Source organism: Trematomus bernacchii, unplaced genomic scaffold, assembly GCF_902827165.1.
Source record: "Trematomus bernacchii unplaced genomic scaffold, fTreBer1.1, whole genome shotgun sequence".
Lineage (NCBI taxonomy): Eukaryota > Metazoa > Chordata > Actinopteri > Perciformes > Nototheniidae > Trematomus > Trematomus bernacchii.
This window is the reverse complement of record NW_022987588.1, coordinates 6,043,112-6,063,066: the sequence shown is the minus strand read 5'-3', so window position 1 is coordinate 6,063,066 and position 19,955 is coordinate 6,043,112. Positions and strand designations below refer to the sequence as shown.

Here is a 19,955-nt window from a genome sequence, read left to right as displayed (position 1 = left end):
TAAAGCACATAACCCAACCAGTATGTTAGGATGCTGTAAATAGTGTCTGACTGTAGCTGCTGCAGATTCATCTGTTTGCTGAGCTTGTGTGTTTTGCCCACTGTCAAGGATAACAAGAGTTATCGATTCACGGCTCAGTGCTGGCAGTGTGGCCGGGTGATGACACAGACCTACTGTGCTACAGTTAGCGATTAGCTTTAAAAAAGGAAATGCTCTTGCTGGCTCCTGTTCTTCGAATCAGAATCAGATTGCCAAGTAGGTTACACAGTCAAGGAATATGCTTTGATTTATACAGTGCTTACATTAACACAGTAAGAGGAATTAAAGGTGGAGTAAGCCGTAGTACTGTAAAAAGCACGACCAATCATTTTAGCCGGCCCGGCTAAAGTAACTGGATGGCCTACCTGCCTGTCAGCCTTCCATCTGTGCACAAACTTATCTCGTGCCCTCATTGGTCATGTGCGCGTTCGTGTGTGTTGGAGGAGGGGCTCTGTAAGGAAGTGGCAGATTTTTTCCGGCTGTGTATTTTCAAATTCTAGCGCACTCGAGCTGGTTTCTCCAAAATGTCCTACCCCACCTTTAAGTTGTCAGAAAAGGACTAAAAATAGAGCTTATCAGTTAACAAAATACTTTAATTAAAGTGGAAAGCTGTGCAGATGTTAGGTGGCATTGAAGATAAATGTTCTTAATATTTTTAGAGGGATACAATCTGTGTTTTCTCTGATCCCCAGCCGTTCGAGGCCAGCGACCTGCTGCTGGGACTGAACTTCTCAAAGGTGCTGAGCAGTCTGGTTTCCCTGAATAAAGTCACTGCAGGTGAGTCAAAATAAGTGCTGTTATATGATGTGTGTGGGTGTTTTTATGAAAGACAGGCGAGAGTAGTGATGACGAGTGCGTGGGTGATGACTATAATACCAAGTCTGGTGTATTTTTATATATTCTGCCCTTTCTCTCCAGATATCGGCGTGGGCAGTGACTCGGTGTGCGCCCGGCACTCTTCAGCTCATCGCATCAAGTCGTTCGACTCGCAGTCCTCTCAGGCTTCACTGGCCCGGTCCTCCAAGCTGCTGCAGAGCCAGTTTCGCAGTCTGGTAAGGTCAACTCTCATTTACGCCACAATTAAGGAAACATCATCAATTGGTCATACAGTCTCTATGTTATTTGTTAAACTACAGATAAACAGGAATAACTAAATTAGTATTGTCAATTCGGTTTCTGTCGTCTGCATCCTTGATAATAGCTGACATCGCTGTGCTGGGTCCAGATAAACTGAAGAAACATCTCACACATTCCCAGCGCAATATCTCACAATCTTGTTTTACCTGTGATTCAAATTACCTTTAGTCTTATGGGCAATGCAGTCGTATTCAGTAAAAACATAGATTCAACCCTTCATTCATTTTCAATGTAATAATAATAATAATAATAATACATTTTATTTGGGGGGCGCCTTTCATAGCACCCAAGGACACCTTACAGGGCATAGGGGCAATATAGGGAACAATTAAAACAGTGGATTTAGTGAAATATCAGCCGGGGTAAAACAAGACAAACAGGAAATGGACTACAGAAGGACACAAAAGGACACAGGGTACAGTTTATAAAGAAAATGCCAGTTTGAACAGGTGGGTTTTGAGTTGGGTTTTGAATGTTGTTATGTAATCAGACTGTCGGATGTGTAGTGGCAGGGAGTTCCAGAGTCTGGGAGCCGAGCAGCTGAAAGCTCGAGCACCCATGTTGCTGAGGCGAGAGCTTGGGACGGTGAGAAGTCCTACGGATGAAGAGCGGAGGGTGCGGGGATGTAGGATGCAAAGGGCTGTAGACACTGAAATCCCCTTGAAAATAGTGCTTGATTTGATCTTGTACATATATAAACTGCAGGCCAAAACTGAATTCACAGTGGAATTATACTTAGAAGGATTTGTTTGCAATATGGGGAAACATTTAGGGAGGGATATAATGAGTTTGATGAACAATGAGTGTTGCACCATTTTTTATTTGTTGATGACAATCGATGAATTGAATGCTCTTCTTGTTGTCACTGCTTTTTCCACTAACTTTGATGTTTATTCTGCTCACTTCCTTTTTCTTCCCTCGTTCTTCAGGACATGTCGGAAAACAGCGGACAGCAGCTGCTGGTGAAAGCGCGTTTCAGCTTCGCACAGAACAACGAGGATGAGCTCTCCTTTAATAAGGGTGACCTCATCAGCGTGATGCGTCAGGAGGACGGCGGCTGGTGGGAGGGGATGGTCAGCGGCCGGTCGGGATGGTTTCCTAGCAACTATGTCCGCGAGGTCAAAGGCTCCGGTAGGTTTGAGGAACTTGGAGGGAACTTTGGGATTTTAGCCTTTGCAGACCATTTACAAGGGAAAACCCCACAAGCATAATAGGGCCTCTTTAAAACAGCAGTGTGGTGATTCAGAATATTTTTGTTTCAAAATGCACTTCAATAATATTCACTTCAATATATGATTTAAACTAGATTGTCGTCCTCTGCATGTGTCTGAGAACGAGCACAGAGTAGCTTTGAAGATTAAATCATTTTAGAAACAGACGCGGTTACAATTTCCTCTTGACAAAAACTGACAAACAGTCGAGCACAGTTTCCATCTGGCCTCCTGACAATAACACAGCCACACATCTGTTGCTTCTCCAGGCCCGCTGGGGTCTGTTGTTTTTTTTACTTGAAAAACAAGTCGATGTGGCATGTGCCAAGCATGCTGCTCCTCTGACATTAGTTCATTTGCTTCAACACTTATCTAAAGAGACAACAATAGGAATATGACTGAAAATAATATTACAGTTTTAAGTATGACGTTTTTATCATGTTTCATTTCTATCAAGTTTTAGTTGACCAAAAGTCTAAACATTTTAGTCTCGTCTTTTGACAATGTACCCTCTTTCTGAGTAAGTACATTTTAGGCTTATTTTATTTCGGCAACAATATTGCATGTTGATATCTTCAATGTTAGTTTTTAACAATGTTGGTGCTATCTTTGAAGAACATTTAGTTCAAGATAGGTAGATACAACCAAAATACTGCCCATTGGTCCACTTGTACATTATTCAACAATTTATTTATAGATTGTTCAAGATTTGTGTCCATTGTTTATTTTGATGTCTCATTCGAAATAATTTAAGTTAGAAGTATCTAAATTCATGTGTTTTCTCTCTAGCTCCAGACAAACAAGACAAAGTGTCCCCAAAGTCTGGCACCATGAAGAGTCCTCCTAAAGGCTTCGACACCTCCGCCATCAGCAAGACGTACTATAACCTGGTAAGGACGCAACTCAACACTTATTTGAATATGTCTTTTCCCATTGTTTTGCTTTATTACATCCCTATCTCTCCTTTCTCCACTGACATCATGTTAAAATGTAAGGATTTAAAGCTTAAAATGATGCTTTGTTTTTTAGTAGTACCAGGATCAAATCTAGCTGGCCTCTTCAACTACAGCTCTCTTCAAAAAACTCACTGACATACTTTAAAACCTCTTAATGTTTAAAACGCTCTGTGACCACCAGTGAAAGTGGTTCTGCAGCTGAGGGCAGGTGTGGTTTGCAGAACTGTCATCACGGTTGCATAAGCAAAGTGAATACACACACACACACACACACACACACACACACACACACACACACACACACACACACACACACACACACACACACACACACACACACACACACACACACACACACACACACACACACACACACACACACACACACACACACACACACACACACTCACTCGAGAACACAGTGCAGTTTGCATTTCGTAGATTTCAGCTCTTGTAGCAATCTTCTTAAAAACCTGTGAGATGATAACTGGGTTTTTTTTAGATGTATTTCTGTGATGAAAGCCCCTGAAATGAAAGTGCTATTAAACGCACTGTTTTGGGTCACAAGGAAGCTAACAATTGACTATTACGAATGGTGATGAACAGATCCTTTTTCACCCTTCATATGAACGTAACCTCCATGGTAGCCCTCGCGTTTCACAGTCAACACTGGAATTAATAAAATAATGTAGTGAAAACTGATCAGTTACCTTCTAAAAAGAATATTGTGAATGACCCTGTGTTTTTCACTTCATAATATATCAACGCTAAAGCACATCATATACATATCTTGCAAACTCTTTAGGTGTTTAAATAGAGTAATACAAACATCTTTGATACATTATAAAAAATGGTGTGTTTATAATGTTTGACCCTGAAAAAAGTGTAACTCAAAATGTGTGGCACTAACTCAGTAGCCCTGAAACTGACAGTTTAAAAAAAATAATATAGCTGTTTCTCCAATTGTCTTCCAAGTCAAGAATACTTTTTAAATTGAAGCTGTTTTCTTTTCTGTTTCTATTGTAGGTGTTGCAGAACATTTTAGAAACAGAGACAGACTATTCCAAGGATCTTCAGAGCCTCCTCACCAACTACCTACGACCTCTTCAGAGCAGCGACAAGTACGAATAATTTAAACACATCAACAAGTCTTGGATCATTACTTGACTTTCTTCCGTCTGTCACTGAATATGAAGTCACCATTTTTGCTTCCCCTCCCATCCTTCGTTGTTCCTGCAGACTGAGCAGCTCCGACGTGGCTCTGATTCTGGGGAACCTGGAGGAGATCAGCACCTTCCAGCAGATGCTCGTCCAATCGCTAGAGGAGCGCACCAAGTTAGTCCCTCCCCCCCCTGCACACACTGCCCCACTGCAGCAGCATCTGCACTATTTCATAATAAGCAGAGGGACATCTAGTGTCGGGCCAGCGGTACTGCGCCGATGTTGGATTAAACCATAGACTAGAATTTGTCATATTTTTTGCCACAGTATTTGCCTACAGCTCACTAAAAAATGGTGAGTATTATTATTCCTTCCCGCCGCCACACTGCTTCTAAATGGGGGAATGTCATGTTTAGGTTTCTGTACATTATACATTATTCTAATATATAGTGTATAGTCTAGAACTGCTCTACATGAAAAGTGTCATGAGACCGTTTCTGTTATAATTTGGCATTAGATACAATTGCATGAAACTTGAAAAATCCATATACTTCTGTTCTATTTTTCTTGTGTGTGTGTGTGTGAGTTTTTAAAGAAGTTGTTAATAAACTAGTGATATTTTCTTTTCTTCAGGCTTCCAGAGAGCCAGCAGAGGGTGGGGGGTTTCTTCCTGAACCTCATGCCGCAGATGAAGGCTCTTTATGTCGGTTACTGCTCCAACCACCCGTGTGCGGTTAATCTGCTCACCCAGCACAGGTACGTTTAAAACATCAACTACATTTAGTTTCATTTTACAGTGTTTCAACCTGTTTTTATGCAGCTGAGAATAACAACAGCCAGTATTAGGACATTTAAGAAAAAGACTTGTATGTTGGGTTTTGTGGAGTTTATTATTAATTCACAGTCGTAGGATTGTTTGTTCTATTGTGGCTTGTCACTACGAACACAAAATGCTTACTCTGCAGTCAGCATTATTTCATCATCATAATATTACCAACATGATCAGAATCAGAATACCTTTATTAGTCCCACAGAGGGGACATTTGCATTGTTGCAGCAGGAAAGAGCCACAGACGGCTTAATGTTACATATGTTAAAAAAAAAAGTACTAAGTTATGATATAATAAAAATATAATAAAAAAATAAAACTAAAGAAAAAATACTTTTCAAAATACAAATCCTGTAACAGTTCTTAGGATTTAGCAGCCAGGTATATATTACACAGTTATTAATGGCATATGTATATAATGTATATATTGCACATATAGCACATATTGCACATAGTTTGATGGTATTTAACAGCAGCAAGTTACACAATTTACAAAATGCAACAAACACACCTTGTAACGGTTCTGAGGATTTAGCAGCCAGGTATAAATTACACAGTTATTAACGGCATATATATATATTGCACATATAGCACATATTGCACATAGTTGATTGGTATTTAGCAGCAAGGGGTGATATAGTCTGTGTTGTGGTGTGTGTGTGGGGGAGGGGGGGTCTACTAGGGGCTGTGCTGGTTGTATAGTCTGTGTTGTGGTGTGTGTGGGGGAGGGGGGGTCTACTAGGGGGCTGTGCTGGTTGTATAGTCTGTGTTGTGGTGTGTGTGGGGGAGGGGGGGGTCTACTAGGGGCTGTGCTGGTTGTATAGTCTGTGTTGTGGTGTGTGTGGGGGAGGGGGGGTCTACTAGGGGCTGTGCTGGTTGTATAGTCTGTGTTGTGGTGTGTGTGGGGGAGGGGGGGTCTACTAGGGGCTGTGCTGGTTGTATAGTCTGTGTTGTGGTGTGTGTAGGGGAGGGGGGGTCTACTAGGGGCTGTGCTGGTTGTATAGTCTGTGTTGTGGTGTGTGGGGGGAGGGGGGGTCTACTAGGGGCTGTGCTGGTTGTATAGTCTGTGTTGTGGTGTGTGTGGGGGAGGGGGGGTCTACTAGGGGCTGTGCTGGTTGTATAGTCTGGTGTTGTGGTGGTGTGGAGGGGAGGGGGGGTCTACTAGGGGCTGTGCTGGTTGTATAGTCTGTGTTGTGGTGTGTGTAGGGGAGGGGGGGGTCTACTAGGGGCTGTGCTGGTTGTATAGTCTGTGTTGTGGTGTGTGTGGGGGAGGGGGGGTTCTACTAGGGGCTGTGCTGGTTGTATAGTCTGATTGAATCCAGCTTAAGCAGAAAGAATGAAAGAAACATCTTTCTGCAGGTTAGAGCAAGTTACAGTGATCACAGCGTGGTAAAGAACATGCGAAAGAGAAACGTTTAGCTAAAATATAAATAATAAATAAAAAATAAAAAGACCCAGACTTGACAAGCTTAAATAGATTCATCACATAAAGCATCCCAACTTGAAAAGGATCCTGAGACCGTAAGAAACAGGCAGATAATTAGACCTGATCTAAAATATGGTTGGTTAACCCAAACACAACCAAACAAAAAGAGATCTCTGGTATTTGCGTGATGCTCCTTTAGTTAGGAAGCAGCTGCGTTAAAAAGAGCAACAAATCATGTCGTATTTAAACCCTCAGTTAAAAAAAAGACTTTCTCTTGAACTAATGGATACTTTAAGGCTGTTAAACTGTAAAGGTCATTGTAGGTCATCAAGGATGTATGATAAGTAAAACAAACCATTTATCTTGTCTCCTCGCAGTGACGTGTTGGGGGAGTTTATGGAGGGGCGAGGTGCCTCCACACCCGGGATCCTCACCCTGACCACCGGCCTCAGTAAACCCTTCATGAGACTCGCCAAATACCCAAACCTACTCAAAGAGCTGGAGAGGCACATGGAGGTGTGTATCTAAGCATCTGTGTGTGCTTCTGTTGATATGTGTGTTTATTTTACAACCATGTTCTTTGTCTTTCCAGGAGAGTCATCCTGACCGGCCAGACATTCAGAAGTGCATGGCCTCTTTCAAGAATCTGTCTGTAAGATGATCTCACTTCCTCTAATCAGACTTAATATGATATTAAATCTAATAATAGCAGGTCGTTAAGCAGCTGTGTGTTTCCGTCGTGTCAGGCTCAGTGCCAGGAGGTGAGGAAGCGTAAGGAGCTGGAGCTGCAGATCCTCACCGAGGCCATCCGGCTGTGGGAGGGGGACGACATCAAGACCCTGGGCTCCGTCCTCTACATGAGCCAGGTGTTGGTGCAGAGTCCCGGATCAGAGGTACCAGCAACATCCACATCCTCCACCTGCACTTCACTGTGCTACAAACTATGCTTCATATATTGCTACATTATTACTCGATAAGTCAACCAAGATATCTTTAGTCCATTAGTGGGTTTTTCCAAGCTGAATTACTTATTGTTAAGTAACTAATGAGCACATCTCTGGTCAAAGTTAAAACTAAAGTGATTTATTTATGATTCTTTGTGGAGAAACTAGGTTTTACCGATCTGTCGATGAAAATAACTAATCAATTATTCTTCAAATCGTATGAGTTTTGGTCATACAAGAATATCTTTAGTGCAGGACAGCCCTAAATAGTAGTGTACATAATACCGTTTTTTTCAATAATTCAATTCAATGATATATTTTCTTGACATCTTTTGCAGTTAGTTGGAAATTAGATAATTAATTCAGTAAACTGTTTGAGAGTTTCTTGAAACCAAAATTAAAAAGTAAAAAAAACATTAGTTCTAATCCAAAAACAAAGTAAAATGCATAATCGTTTGACACTCTTTGGTTTTCTGTGTTTGTTATTGTAAATAAATATTACATGAAATGAGAACTTTTTGAAATATGAGGCTGATAATGACTTGACACCAACAGCTGATATCTTTTAATTTGATTGTGGATCTTTGAACTGCACTAGCTTCTGGTCTTATGTATCTATATGTATAATAAAGTGGTTATACAAACAGGACAATATACCTAATTATTATCTTGCATTCACACTTTCCTTTCCCCCCTCTGTTTCTTTTACTTCAGGAGAAGAGTGAGCGTTACCTCATGCTCTTCCCTCACGTCCTCCTCATGTTGTCTGCCAGTCCCAGGATGAGCGGCTTCATATTCCAGGTCAGTAATCAACATTTCCTCAGTGTTTAGACTTTTAAGTTTTCCCTGCAGTGTTTAAACTTAGTGGTTGAAAATGAACTTCTCTGTCTTAATTCTGATGTGTGGATTTCTCCGTGCAGGGAAAACTGCCCCTGGCCAGCATGACAGTGACCAAACTAGAAGACTGCGAAGCCCATAAAAACGCATTTGAGCTCAACGGTAAGGCTACATTTCAAGGTTCAAGGTTCAAGGTTCTTTATTGTTAAACTGACATAGCTACAGAGTAATTATGTCGTTGAAAATCTTATGTCACAGGCTTCTCCAACAATGCAACATAATAATACATGAGCATAATAATCACTAACCTTTGTCTATATACTACAAAGTGTGTCTCAAAGGCAGCAAGTTAAAAACAGACAAGTCCTAAATCATCATAATACGATGAAAACAGAAAATAGGAACAGACTTTTTATATTAGGTTAAAACACAAGTTTAATCAGGAAAGGCTTTCCCATAGAAACACATTTTAAGAAGGGACTTCATGGAGATTAATTAGTGGGGCAGATCGTTCCAGATCCTGCGGGCGCTGACTGCAAATGGTCTCTCCTTTTTTTTAGTTTTCAGCCTCTGAAATAGAAAAAAGACCTGAGGATCTTAAAAACACACATGGTAGTAGGAAGTCAGAGCTAAAGCTGGGAGGGAGGACATTAAGAGCCTTTAAAATAATAATTAAAATCTATCAAAAAACATAGTTCTGTACACTCTGGAGTCACAATCATCAGATTATTGTCTGAAGGCTGTTGCAGTAATACAGGCGTGGTGAGATTAAGGCATGTCAAATAGTTCTAGTATCTTTAAATTGGCCCACAGAGAGGGGAATTAATATTCTTACATCAAACGGACAGTGCAGATAAAAAAGCAGATACAATAGGTTGGCTTACACATTACATAATGAGGCAAGCACACGTAAAAAAACATCAAATAATAACACATCCGTGGTAAAGAAAACTAAATAAAAATAGGAATGAATAGCAGCCATCTAAAGTCATGTGAGCACATAAAGTATCACTGGCATTAGGATGATAAAAACATGAACATGCTTCCTAGTGTGCCACAACAACAATTACTGTCAAACCAGACTCCAAAATGCCTTGCAACAGACTTGATATGATCTTAAAGATAACCATTACATAGCTTAATTTGTTTTCCAATGACAAGGATCTCTGTTTAGTTTGAGTACAGCTGAAGACATCATCTTGACAAATGCTGAGGGAAATTCATTTATCCTGAATGCTTTTATAATGTACTGACTCCCTCTTTCTCTGCAGGCACGATGTTTGAGCGTCTGCAGGTGGTGTGCTCCAACCAGCAGGACCTGCAGGACTGGGTGGAGCACCTGAGAGGGCAGATCAAACACACCGCGGCCACCGGGCCCAGCCACAAACCCCTCACAAATCCCTGCCACACGGTCAGGAGATAATCCTTATAAACCCTCATACAAATGGTTTCTGGTTTTTATACCCAATGTGCATATTGATCGGCCATTAATGCCTGGGTCACATCATCATCTACAATGACTGCACAGCCCTGTGTTAAGTGGCTCTCTCTAGAAGGGCCGCAATACACAATTGAATTGAATGCAAATACATCATTAACAGCATTCAGTCTTATCCCTTGAACCAACAAACAAACAATAATCATCATTTTTATTTACAATAATATATTTATATGCTGGTGGTTGCATTTTGGAGGTAAATGTAAATAATTTAAATCTGCAGGGTTTCTATGAATGGACATTCAATACGAGGCTTTCCTGTAGAGCAGGGGTCTCAAACTCAAGGCCCGGGGGCCAAATCCGGCCCGCGACTTCATTTTATGTGGCCCCGCAAGAGCTTGCAAAGAATATTATACGGTTACTGTACATGCCACTTTACAGAAGCAGGTTGCCCATAAACTACATGTCCCACAATGCATCTCGTTTTGTGACATGCGCACTGAAGAGACTTGCAATTATTTGCCCTGGACTTCTGCTTTCAGACGTAGTTAATTACTAAGTTATTATCCTATCCGATAATAATCCAATTCAGAGGCAATAATGTAATATAATACATTATTTTATATATATATTATATATTTATATAATTACAACCGGCCCTTTGAGTGCAACCTTTATGCGAATGTGGCCCGCGATGAAATTGAGTTTGACACCCCTGAGGTATTTTTGGCATTTTCAAATGGTAATAGACGATTGTTTTTTTTAAATGTATTTAGGCTTAGTCCTTTAATAGATGATGTTGTTAGAAAAAATACATATCCGGTTTCCTTTACTCTATTTATTTAAATTATATTTTAGTGTATGTGTAACCGGTGTCGTTAAGCGGTCTCTGCGCTGTGTTTTGCGTTGTTCATGGATGACCCGAGCCAGCATACAGTTTTGACGATCTCCGTTTTATTACTGACAATTTTAAACAGATATAACAATCAGTATATTAGCTTTCCCTCACAGTGACTCCTCTCATGTGGAACATTTACAAAAAGGGAAGAGGAAACGTGAGGGACACAATATATAGGGGGGGAAATCCTCACAACAATAATCTCGTGAGCACAGCGACCACACTTCAGAGGTTCCGCTCACTGATCTCCGACCTTGTCAGATATTGAACATTCAATAAAATGAAGAACACAGAATTACTTAATATAAAACACAGAATTTGTGTGATTATACAAAATTATTTTCAAATAAACCCCACTGCATATTTACAACTGTTACATATGTGAACATTCCAGTTAATTGAGTCTAGCCGAAATATCCCCTCAGTTCTTTCTTCAAAACCCTTTAGCCGTCTTTATTAAAGGGGACCTATCATGCAAAATGCACTTTTGTACGTCTTTTATACATGAATATGTGTCCCCGGTGTTCCAGGGAACTCACCAAGTGTCAGAAAACACAACCCTCTCTATTTTCTAGACAGCCACGGCCATTGCCGTTCGAAAGCGCTGGAGACGCTGTAGTACATATGCCAGGCCAGTAGATGGTGCTGTTCTCACAGAAACTGCCCTTGCGAAAACAGAGCTAAAAAATGTCAAATTGAGCAAAATGAGGCATGGCTAAAATGCATGATCTGTTTGGTATTTTGAAAAAATAAAAAAGTATAAATATGCCTTATATAGGTATGGTCCTACACTATATTATTAAAATATAGCATGATAGGTCCACTTTAACTTTAACTTAAGCTAAAGAGATTTTTCTAACCTTTTGATTTTTTTAACTACATATAAGTCTTGCCTTTATATTCATCAAAGATACTGCATGTTGATAAAGTCACAGTTAGTGTTCAATCGCATCAAAGCTGTCTCGTCATCTTCTCATCATGATCATGGAAAAAAAGATTGTTGATGAACACATTTAGTCATATTTTTAGTTCGTAAATAAATACTGGAGTAGACTTGGAGGCAGAACAGACACGCATATACCCCATCTGTCCTGGGATACATCTCGGTTCCCCCTGGAGGTGCTGCAGGAATGAACTGGGGAATATGACATCTGGGCTACTGAGGGCTGCGTTTCCCAAAAGAACCGCAATGTTCATGAACATTTTAAGGAACAGTGGGTTCGTCAATGTTTTCCACACTGTCGCTATATTTGAAATGCACCTCTTGGTATTTTTCTGCCACTGTCAGCCAGAGTTTCTATCTGAAAAGTTCATACTAGACAAAACATTTAGTGATTCATCTACTTGTTGTTAATTAAAAACATATTTATGTCCACTTGGGAAAAATGTTTCTGCCATGGGTTAAATATAGGAAAGTAAAGCAAATGTAAATGGGGAAATTAAGCAGAATTGTCTCTCTTGTGATGAATCTTACCACATTTCTCTTTTTGTTTGGTTCCTCAGCTCCCGTCTCACCCTCTCACCCCGTCCCGGCATGCTGAAGGGAGGGGCATGACGGTGGCTCCCACCTACCACACCCTGCCTCACCCCTCCTCCCATGGCTCATCTCACAGCACCATGATGTGGGGCCCACTGGAGCAGCCCAACACCCCCAAACCCTGGAGCCTGAGCTGTCTGCGACCCGCACCCCCTCTACGACCCTCTGCAGCCCTCTGCTACAAGGAGGTGAGAGACTGTGTTTTTATGTTGTTAAGACTTCTTCATATGTTTTTAAGTATGCTGATTTTATAATTGATTTTATACTACCTTGTTTTCTTTTTTCAGGATCTTAGTAAAAGTCCTAAGAGTGTGAAGAAACTGCTTCCCAAGCGCAAGCCTGAGAGGAAACAGTCTGAGGAGGAATTTGCCTTGAGGAAGAGTATGTTTAAAATCTTTCCTATTATTTATGTTAAAACAAAGATACAATATGTCATTTTCTCTTGCTTTACTTTGAATATTGAGGCAATAGTTTGACATTTTGTGAAATGGCGTGTTCCCTTTTTCACGAGAGAGAAATTAGATTAATTAACACTTCATATCTGTCCGTTAAGTAGGAAATACAGCCTGGAGACATTCTATCTTAGTTTAGGAAATCATATCACACAGGTCCTTTACATTGGCTCTAGGAAATAGCTATCATGTTACTGGAATTCACAAGAAAACCTCATACTGCCACTTATACATTTCTGTTTTTGTCAAAAAAACAAGATATAATGTGTTTGTTAGTGGGCTTAAGAGATGCTTAGAGGTGCATCCATATTCTCATATCACTCAGGAAAAAAGTAAATCAGTATACTTCCCACATTTTCAAACTATTCTTTAAAAGTTTTCATATGCATTTCTTTTGTGTTTTAAGTAGGAGTAAAACAGTTACCATAGAACTGATAGACATGAGAATTTAAATTAATTATCTCCTTTTTCTTTCTCAGGTACCGCTGCTCTGGAAGAAGATGCCCAGATCCTGAAAGTTATCGAGGCATACTGCACCAGCGCCAAAACCAGGCAGACTCTGAACTCCAGTAAGCCAACACCAAACATAACATACAGAGGTTTCATACTGGAGCTTGCTCTCTTTGTTACTTACCTGTATTCTGTAACTCAAAGCCTTTCTTTAACACTGGTGTTCTGAACTGATCTTTCTAACAGTATCTTCTCCTTCTGTCTGTCTCTCCTCCACTCCTCACGTTTTGGCATTGCTCTGTTCCTTCTTTTCCTCATCCATTTTGGTTTTACGTTCTCCCATCTTACATTTCTCATTGCTTCTTTTATGATTTACCATTTGTCGCGTGCTCCATTTGCTACATCTTCCTCTGCACCGCCCCTCGTTTTTTTTTTTTTCGCACACCATTTCCTCCCTCGTCACCGCCAAACTTTGCCCCGCCCCGAGCAGCCTGGCAGGGCACGGATCTGATGCACAACCACGTGCTGGCCGACGTGGACCGGTCCTGTATGGACTCTCCGGGCCGCCGTAGCAGCGTGTCGCGGCCAGAGTTTTCCTCTGACCTCTCGGAGGACTCTGACTATGACTCCGTCTGGACCACCCACAGTTACAGGATGGGCTCAGTGCCACGTAAAAGCTGCATCTCTCACCAGAACTAAATAACGTACAGTACTGCCACGCTGTACCCGATGTAACGTACAGCGAGCTTACCTCTTTAACCTTCAATGTATGAAAAGAAACTAGATTTTTTTTAATGTATCTATTTATTTTCTATTATATATGTTATTTTTTGTTAACTTATTTGGTTTATTTATTATTTTAGTTTGTTTTAAGATGTTTTAAGCATCTCCCTGTTGCCTTTGCCACTTTCCCTTCTATGTGCCTCCTCTCTTTGTGTAGTTGTCATGCAGTAAGTGTTTAGTAATTATTATTAATTTATCTTGAATGTGACCACTCCCCTTGTTTGACCATAAATGTGGCAGACTCTCAGCAGGGAGTAGAGGGGTGTTGGAGGGGAAAATAGGGGAGGGAAAACCAGGGGAGGGAGAGATGGGGACTGAGCTTTTCCTGTCTGATATTCAGATGTAATTCAGGAACGAGTGTATTCTATTGACCATGTACTACTTCTCTCCAGTATGTGTTTCTAGAGTATGTATGCTCAAACATAGCACAGATGTCATAAACACACGCACAGGTTTAGGCACACATGCCCCTGCTGCCGGATAATATAGCAGCATGCAAATGAAATATCCAAATTCTTCATGTTGTTTTCATAATTTCAATCTTTATTTATTTATTTTTGCTAAGCAGAATTACATTTTAACGTACAACATGACCAAAAGCTATACTATAAATCCTTGCTAAATGTAAAAGTTTGTGAAACACAGTTCATTATTTTAAGTAGCTGCTACAGAATGAGGAGAATATCACATACACTGTCTAGTACATCTAGTCAAAGAATAGTGAATTTAAAGGCTCAGTTCGTCCAAATTAACAACATATAGCCTAGACACATTTGATCAAATAATAATATAACATGACTGCATTTGTAATGCTGTGAAAGCAGAAATCTAAGTCAGTAACGTTGATAACTTCATGCAATACTAGAAACGTGAGAAATAATTTTTAAAGTATTTTCGGTGAGCTGAGCCTTTTACTCAATATCTTTGAGAAGGTTTCTGTCTTGTGTCTCCTAAGCATCATCCTTTAAAGCCTGATCTTCCATCCAGTAATGTTGCTGTCTGTCAGTGGTTCTACAGGGTTGCATTTATATTATAGTTTTAAACCTCAAGTTGGTATGTTAAGAAAAATAAAAAGATTCATTTAAACCAGGCATAGCATAATGGCCTGACACAAATAAGCTGTAAAATACAGCCTAACACAGCGACATTCCAATAATAATAATAATAATAAAATGCCTTTGTTAAATGTTTCCTGCAAAGGAATAGTTCAACATTTTGGGAATAACCCTTATTTGCTTATTTTTTTTAGTCACGTTGAAAAAGAACCTGGAGCCAGGAGCAGGTTAGCTTAGCATGTCATTCAGATTTGTATCAGCAGGATTAAGCTAGCATGGCAAAGGTCTGAAAATCCACCAATCAACACTTTTAAACCTTACTGTATAAACTAAATATATAGTATGTTAAGTAGTAAGCTGTAGCTGATCAAGCAGGATTGTTTTTAAAACATGTGATAGAGCCAGGCTAGCTGCTTCCCTGTCTTAATGCTATTTTAGCAAATTAGCAAAACATGCTAGCTAGCTCCACATACCTATCACACAAACATGAGACTTTATTTTTGTTTCAATCTTCTCGTAATATTACAAGATAACTGAAAACAGGTCATTACTAAAACTACCTATGCTCCTCAATGATAATTCCAGTTTTCTTACCAAGCTAACTAATTGCTAACTTTAGCTTCAGATTTACTGTACAGACATGGTATCACAAGATATGAGACTGGTATTATTTTTTTTTTTAACCCCAAAATGTTGAGCTATTGCTTTGAAGGTGACGATTTGAGCAGGTTAGCTTAATGCATACAGTCTATAGCCTAATGTTAAACATCCCCTGTGTCACAACAAACTAGCACCTATGCTACGGCCTCATAAGCCAGATATGCCTTTGTGTCGTCTGGCTTGCGAGGTTTCCCATGCTATCTCTTGCATTAATGACTATTTTTATGAAGAAGTATTTTTCCAGTGTTGGTATTTAAAGTACAGGTTGGCATCCATTTACAGTAGAGTCTATCTCCTCGTACAGCAAGCAATGTTGGTGACATATGGAATATATTGGTCCATGTTACAGAACTATTTAATGTTTCCGAAATGATTCCTTTATTGTTCTCATTATTTTTGTATACAGGCGTATTTTTATTTTATTTATTTATATTTCATTCTGTATGTCAATGTTTACAAAATGATCCCTGGAAGTATCATTTGATTTATTTTTATTTTTTAAAACGATTTTATTGCTCTGTATCAAAGTTTACACTGAAAGTTATAACATGAAGTGTTTTCATTATTTTTGCACAATCATGTAACGGGCCAGTGGGGGTGGGGGATAGAATCTGTTAAATTATGTACTTTTTGTCGTCTACCAGAGTGTGTATGATATAGTCCTAAAGGTAGACCTGAGTATTCAGTGTTACTGTAAAGTAAATGCTCATTCGTAGTGTAAATGCTCACCTTTGGTGTTTCGAAAGCATTGAGGGTAAAAAAATTAAAATAAACAAGAGGCCGTGATTATTATACAGGAACTCATTCAACCTCAGTCAGGGTGGACTTGAAAAATAAGAGCACATTGTCTCCCTTTCTGTAAATACTAGTTGTCATGGAGCAAGAAAAAAAAAATCCATTCTACCTTCTATGAGTATTTGAGCTAAGAATATCACTGTCCTTATATCATGTGCTATACTTTGTGACAGGTGTATTCTGTGGTTTAAGAAGTCAAATTGTGGGACAGGCAGTGTGAAAAGAGACCGGCTGCCTTTGACCAACTTTGTCCTCTGTGTGCTCTAACGCTGTATTCAGTTCACTCTTGTGACCATGTCTTATCTGCAAACAGAGCATTCAGTGTATTTGTTCTACTCTGAAGTGTTCAAGTCCCAAAACGCTGTATCATGAGTTTTGAATAAAAAATCTGTCATTTGGTAGATACTGGCATTCTGGTTATTTGTGAGAATAGCAAATCTGTTTGGTGTGTGTGTTGTCTTTTGGCAACGAGTTCTCAATCCAAACTTGCCAGATATCTACGCTTGGTCACCCCTTTACATCTCCTTTTAATGCATATGATACCCCTTAACCATCATTTTTTATTGTGCAGGGTATTATGATAGACTTGACACGTGGTTAATGTTGCATTAAATATGTGGCGAAAGTATGTTATGTCCCCACTTGGTAAGATTTTGGAACACAACTACTTGGTTAGGTTCAAGAAAAGATCATGGTTTGGATTAGAATAAGTATTTATGCATCTTATGTAAAGTTTGAGTTTTGAATTTAATTGAGACATAAACAGTGGTATCTTGGGTAAAAGTTCATTTTTAGTTTGACCTCCCTCCACAGACTTTTTTGCTTTTCATACTAAGTCACCAGAGTACATGAGGTGTCATAGTTTGGCGCATAGGGCCACTGACCAAGCTGCATTATTTGACAAGTTGAAGCATATAATTGTGCAATGCTTTAATCTGTGTTTTTCTACCACTTTTCTCAACAGCTTCTCACTTCCTTTCACTTTTCTCTGTCTCTTTTCTGGTATTTTTTCTGTGCATTACTAACCAGTTTTGGTTTGTGCTGGATTTTCTCTGATGCTGTAACTTTCCAATATGGAAATTCTATACTGACTCACCTTACTACAAGGTGAGACGTTATAATGTACCAATTGTGGAGTGCTTTTCTGTTTTGAAACAGAGCCGCAAAAGGAAAAAGGGCTGCATATGATCATCCCTGGTGATAAGAAAGTCCTGCTGGAGGGTCCTAGTCGCAACGGACAAAGTACAGCTGAAGAAAAGTAAGATAATATACATATCTCTTTCTATCGCTTCACCTTTGCCCTGAATGACGCAATTGACATATTGTAAATGCCATGTGAAGCCTATTCCTTTTTAACTGAAGACTTTAAAAAAGGTTCTCAGATTATAACTTGATTTTAAAAAGCCTCTGTAATCTTCAATATAAATTGTTTAAAACATTACTCAGACAGGAGTAAATTGATAATTTTTTGGGACCATTTTCAGCTACAGATAAAGTGACTTTAAGTCAATTGTTTAATGTCAGCTGCAACCCCTATTATCTTGAGTATGGGTAACTAACAACTGTATTTACCTGCTTTGAGCTGGAGGATAGGCTCACATTTCTTCAAGAGTCTATTAAAACCGCACTCAGATGCCGATATCAGCAATGACACAGATTGATTTAATGCTTCCTGTCATCCGTACTGGCTGTGAAGTGATCCATTCCTTATGTGAATCAAATGATAAGTCCAACCATTTACAGCTGTGTTGCTTTAAGATTGACTCAAGTTCAAATGTGAACCTATCCTTTAGTAACCAGCCATGTATATTAATAATGCTAAACTGTAAATGTTTATCATCACAAAGGGGCCTGGTGGATGTGGTGTACGCCCTGAGGGATGAGGTTCGAGAGCTGAAACAGGTAAATGTTTATGAATTAGATGTTTTACAAAAATAGCATGATTGTGTGATTTATCTAATATATGACTCTCAGAAGTTCAAATGACCTGGCTAAACTCCAGGTCTGAAGTTGTTAGCTGTTAAGTCTTTACGCAGCACAGTGAAAAAATATACAATTATATTGCCCTTTTATTGTGAAATTGGTGTTTTTCATTATTTTGCAACATAGGAACTTTGAAAAACCTCATATTATTTGAGATAATGACAACAATGATATACTTCCTTTACCTCCCAGGATAACAAGAAGGTGAAGAGGTCGCTGGAGGAGGAGCAAAGAGCACGAAAGGATTTGGAAAAAGTTGTGAGGAGGGTTTTAAAGAGCATGAACGACCCGACATGGGATGAGACAAATCTCTGAGGACCGTGTGCACCATCTGCAGCTGAAGCTTTAAAAGAAAAAAGATAGAAAGAGCATGTATATGTGTGAGCTTGCTTGCACTGTGTGTGTAAAATGCAAACAATCGCACACCTAATTTATGGTTGGTTGTGTGACTGAGAGGATAAGGAGTGACTCTGTAAGCTGGTAATTATAAGAGGAGTGTGGGTTACTACCACTCTGGTTAAGAGACCGGAACCACAATGCTGAACAAGCTCTATTCCACTAAAACATTTCTCAATGACCAAGCAAGATGGTGAGGAGATTATACACTTAACCCACTTCCATCGTCGACTATTGGAGGGGAGTGCTCCTGTTCTGTTTACAATCATATAACTGGACGCTGTCCAATGGTACATAAATGGTACTTTAATTGTTTTAATGGTCACAAAAGCCTTAGAAAAGTCTGAAATTGAACCATGACATTTGATAACCTCTATTATGTTATTTAATTTTGTATTAATTGATTTTTGTTCTGTCTTATCCTGACACAGGCTTACTCTTGTGTTTTAGCACAAAGTTAATAATCTGCCAGGAAATTTAGCTTTTTTGTCTGTTTGAATTTGTTTTTGTGCCTCGTTTTTGTACCTTTTTATTGTTTTGACCACTTTGCCGTTTGACTTTCTTTCTAGGGATCCTAGGGAATTGTACAGATGTTGAACGTGTACTGTATAATGTAAATACTGCTAAAAGATGAGCCTTTGTACTTTGGGAGAAATAAATGTTTGACTGAGTTTCTTTCTCCTTGTTACACACCCACAAACACAGAATTGCACACTTTTATTTTATTATATTTCATCTTATTTATAATTTATACTTTATACAGCATCAAGCTAAAGTTGTGTTCAAAGAAATTGCCTCGAAACCAATTGACACACAGAAAACCTAGGACCAAGTACACAATTATAGGAGTACTTAGGCTTTTCTTGATGTCTACAATTTCGCAACGCCCCCTAGTTCAGCCTATAGTTATTCTCGCTTCCAATCCATTTGGGGGTCTCAGGCGCCATTTTGTCTGAGGAGGTTTGCAT

The 19,955-nt window shown here is 39.5% G+C and overlaps 1 protein-coding gene across 2 annotated transcripts in view; it reads left to right on the top strand.

The window, feature by feature from the left end:
• Nucleotides 1-19,658, top strand: part of arhgef7a (Rho guanine nucleotide exchange factor (GEF) 7a) — a 29,690-nt gene extending 10,032 nt beyond the window's left edge. The window contains exons 3-22 of one of the 2 annotated variants that reach the window (XM_034128854.1): nucleotides 732-816; nucleotides 958-1,091; nucleotides 2,106-2,307; nucleotides 3,177-3,277; nucleotides 4,370-4,464; nucleotides 4,583-4,678; nucleotides 5,138-5,260; nucleotides 7,137-7,275; nucleotides 7,352-7,411; nucleotides 7,506-7,652; nucleotides 8,418-8,504; nucleotides 8,624-8,702; nucleotides 9,812-9,951; nucleotides 12,380-12,601; nucleotides 12,701-12,794; nucleotides 13,345-13,434; nucleotides 13,806-13,985; nucleotides 17,767-17,866; nucleotides 18,456-18,510; nucleotides 18,784-19,658. In XM_034128854.1, the coding sequence (XP_033984745.1) occupies nucleotides 732-816; nucleotides 958-1,091; nucleotides 2,106-2,307; nucleotides 3,177-3,277; nucleotides 4,370-4,464; nucleotides 4,583-4,678; nucleotides 5,138-5,260; nucleotides 7,137-7,275; nucleotides 7,352-7,411; nucleotides 7,506-7,652; nucleotides 8,418-8,504; nucleotides 8,624-8,702; nucleotides 9,812-9,951; nucleotides 12,380-12,601; nucleotides 12,701-12,794; nucleotides 13,345-13,434; nucleotides 13,806-13,985; nucleotides 17,767-17,866; nucleotides 18,456-18,510; nucleotides 18,784-18,906 (2,352 nt within the window). In that variant the 3' untranslated portion in view covers nucleotides 18,907-19,658. The remainder of the gene's footprint in view (nucleotides 1-731; nucleotides 817-957; nucleotides 1,092-2,105; nucleotides 2,308-3,176; nucleotides 3,278-4,369; nucleotides 4,465-4,582; nucleotides 4,679-5,137; nucleotides 5,261-7,136; nucleotides 7,276-7,351; nucleotides 7,412-7,505; nucleotides 7,653-8,417; nucleotides 8,505-8,623; nucleotides 8,703-9,811; nucleotides 9,952-12,379; nucleotides 12,602-12,700; nucleotides 12,795-13,344; nucleotides 13,435-13,805; nucleotides 13,986-17,766; nucleotides 17,867-18,455; nucleotides 18,511-18,783) is intronic. The other variant, XM_034128852.1, reaches the window with a different exon arrangement.
• The last annotated feature ends 297 nt before the right edge of the window (nucleotides 19,659-19,955 follow it).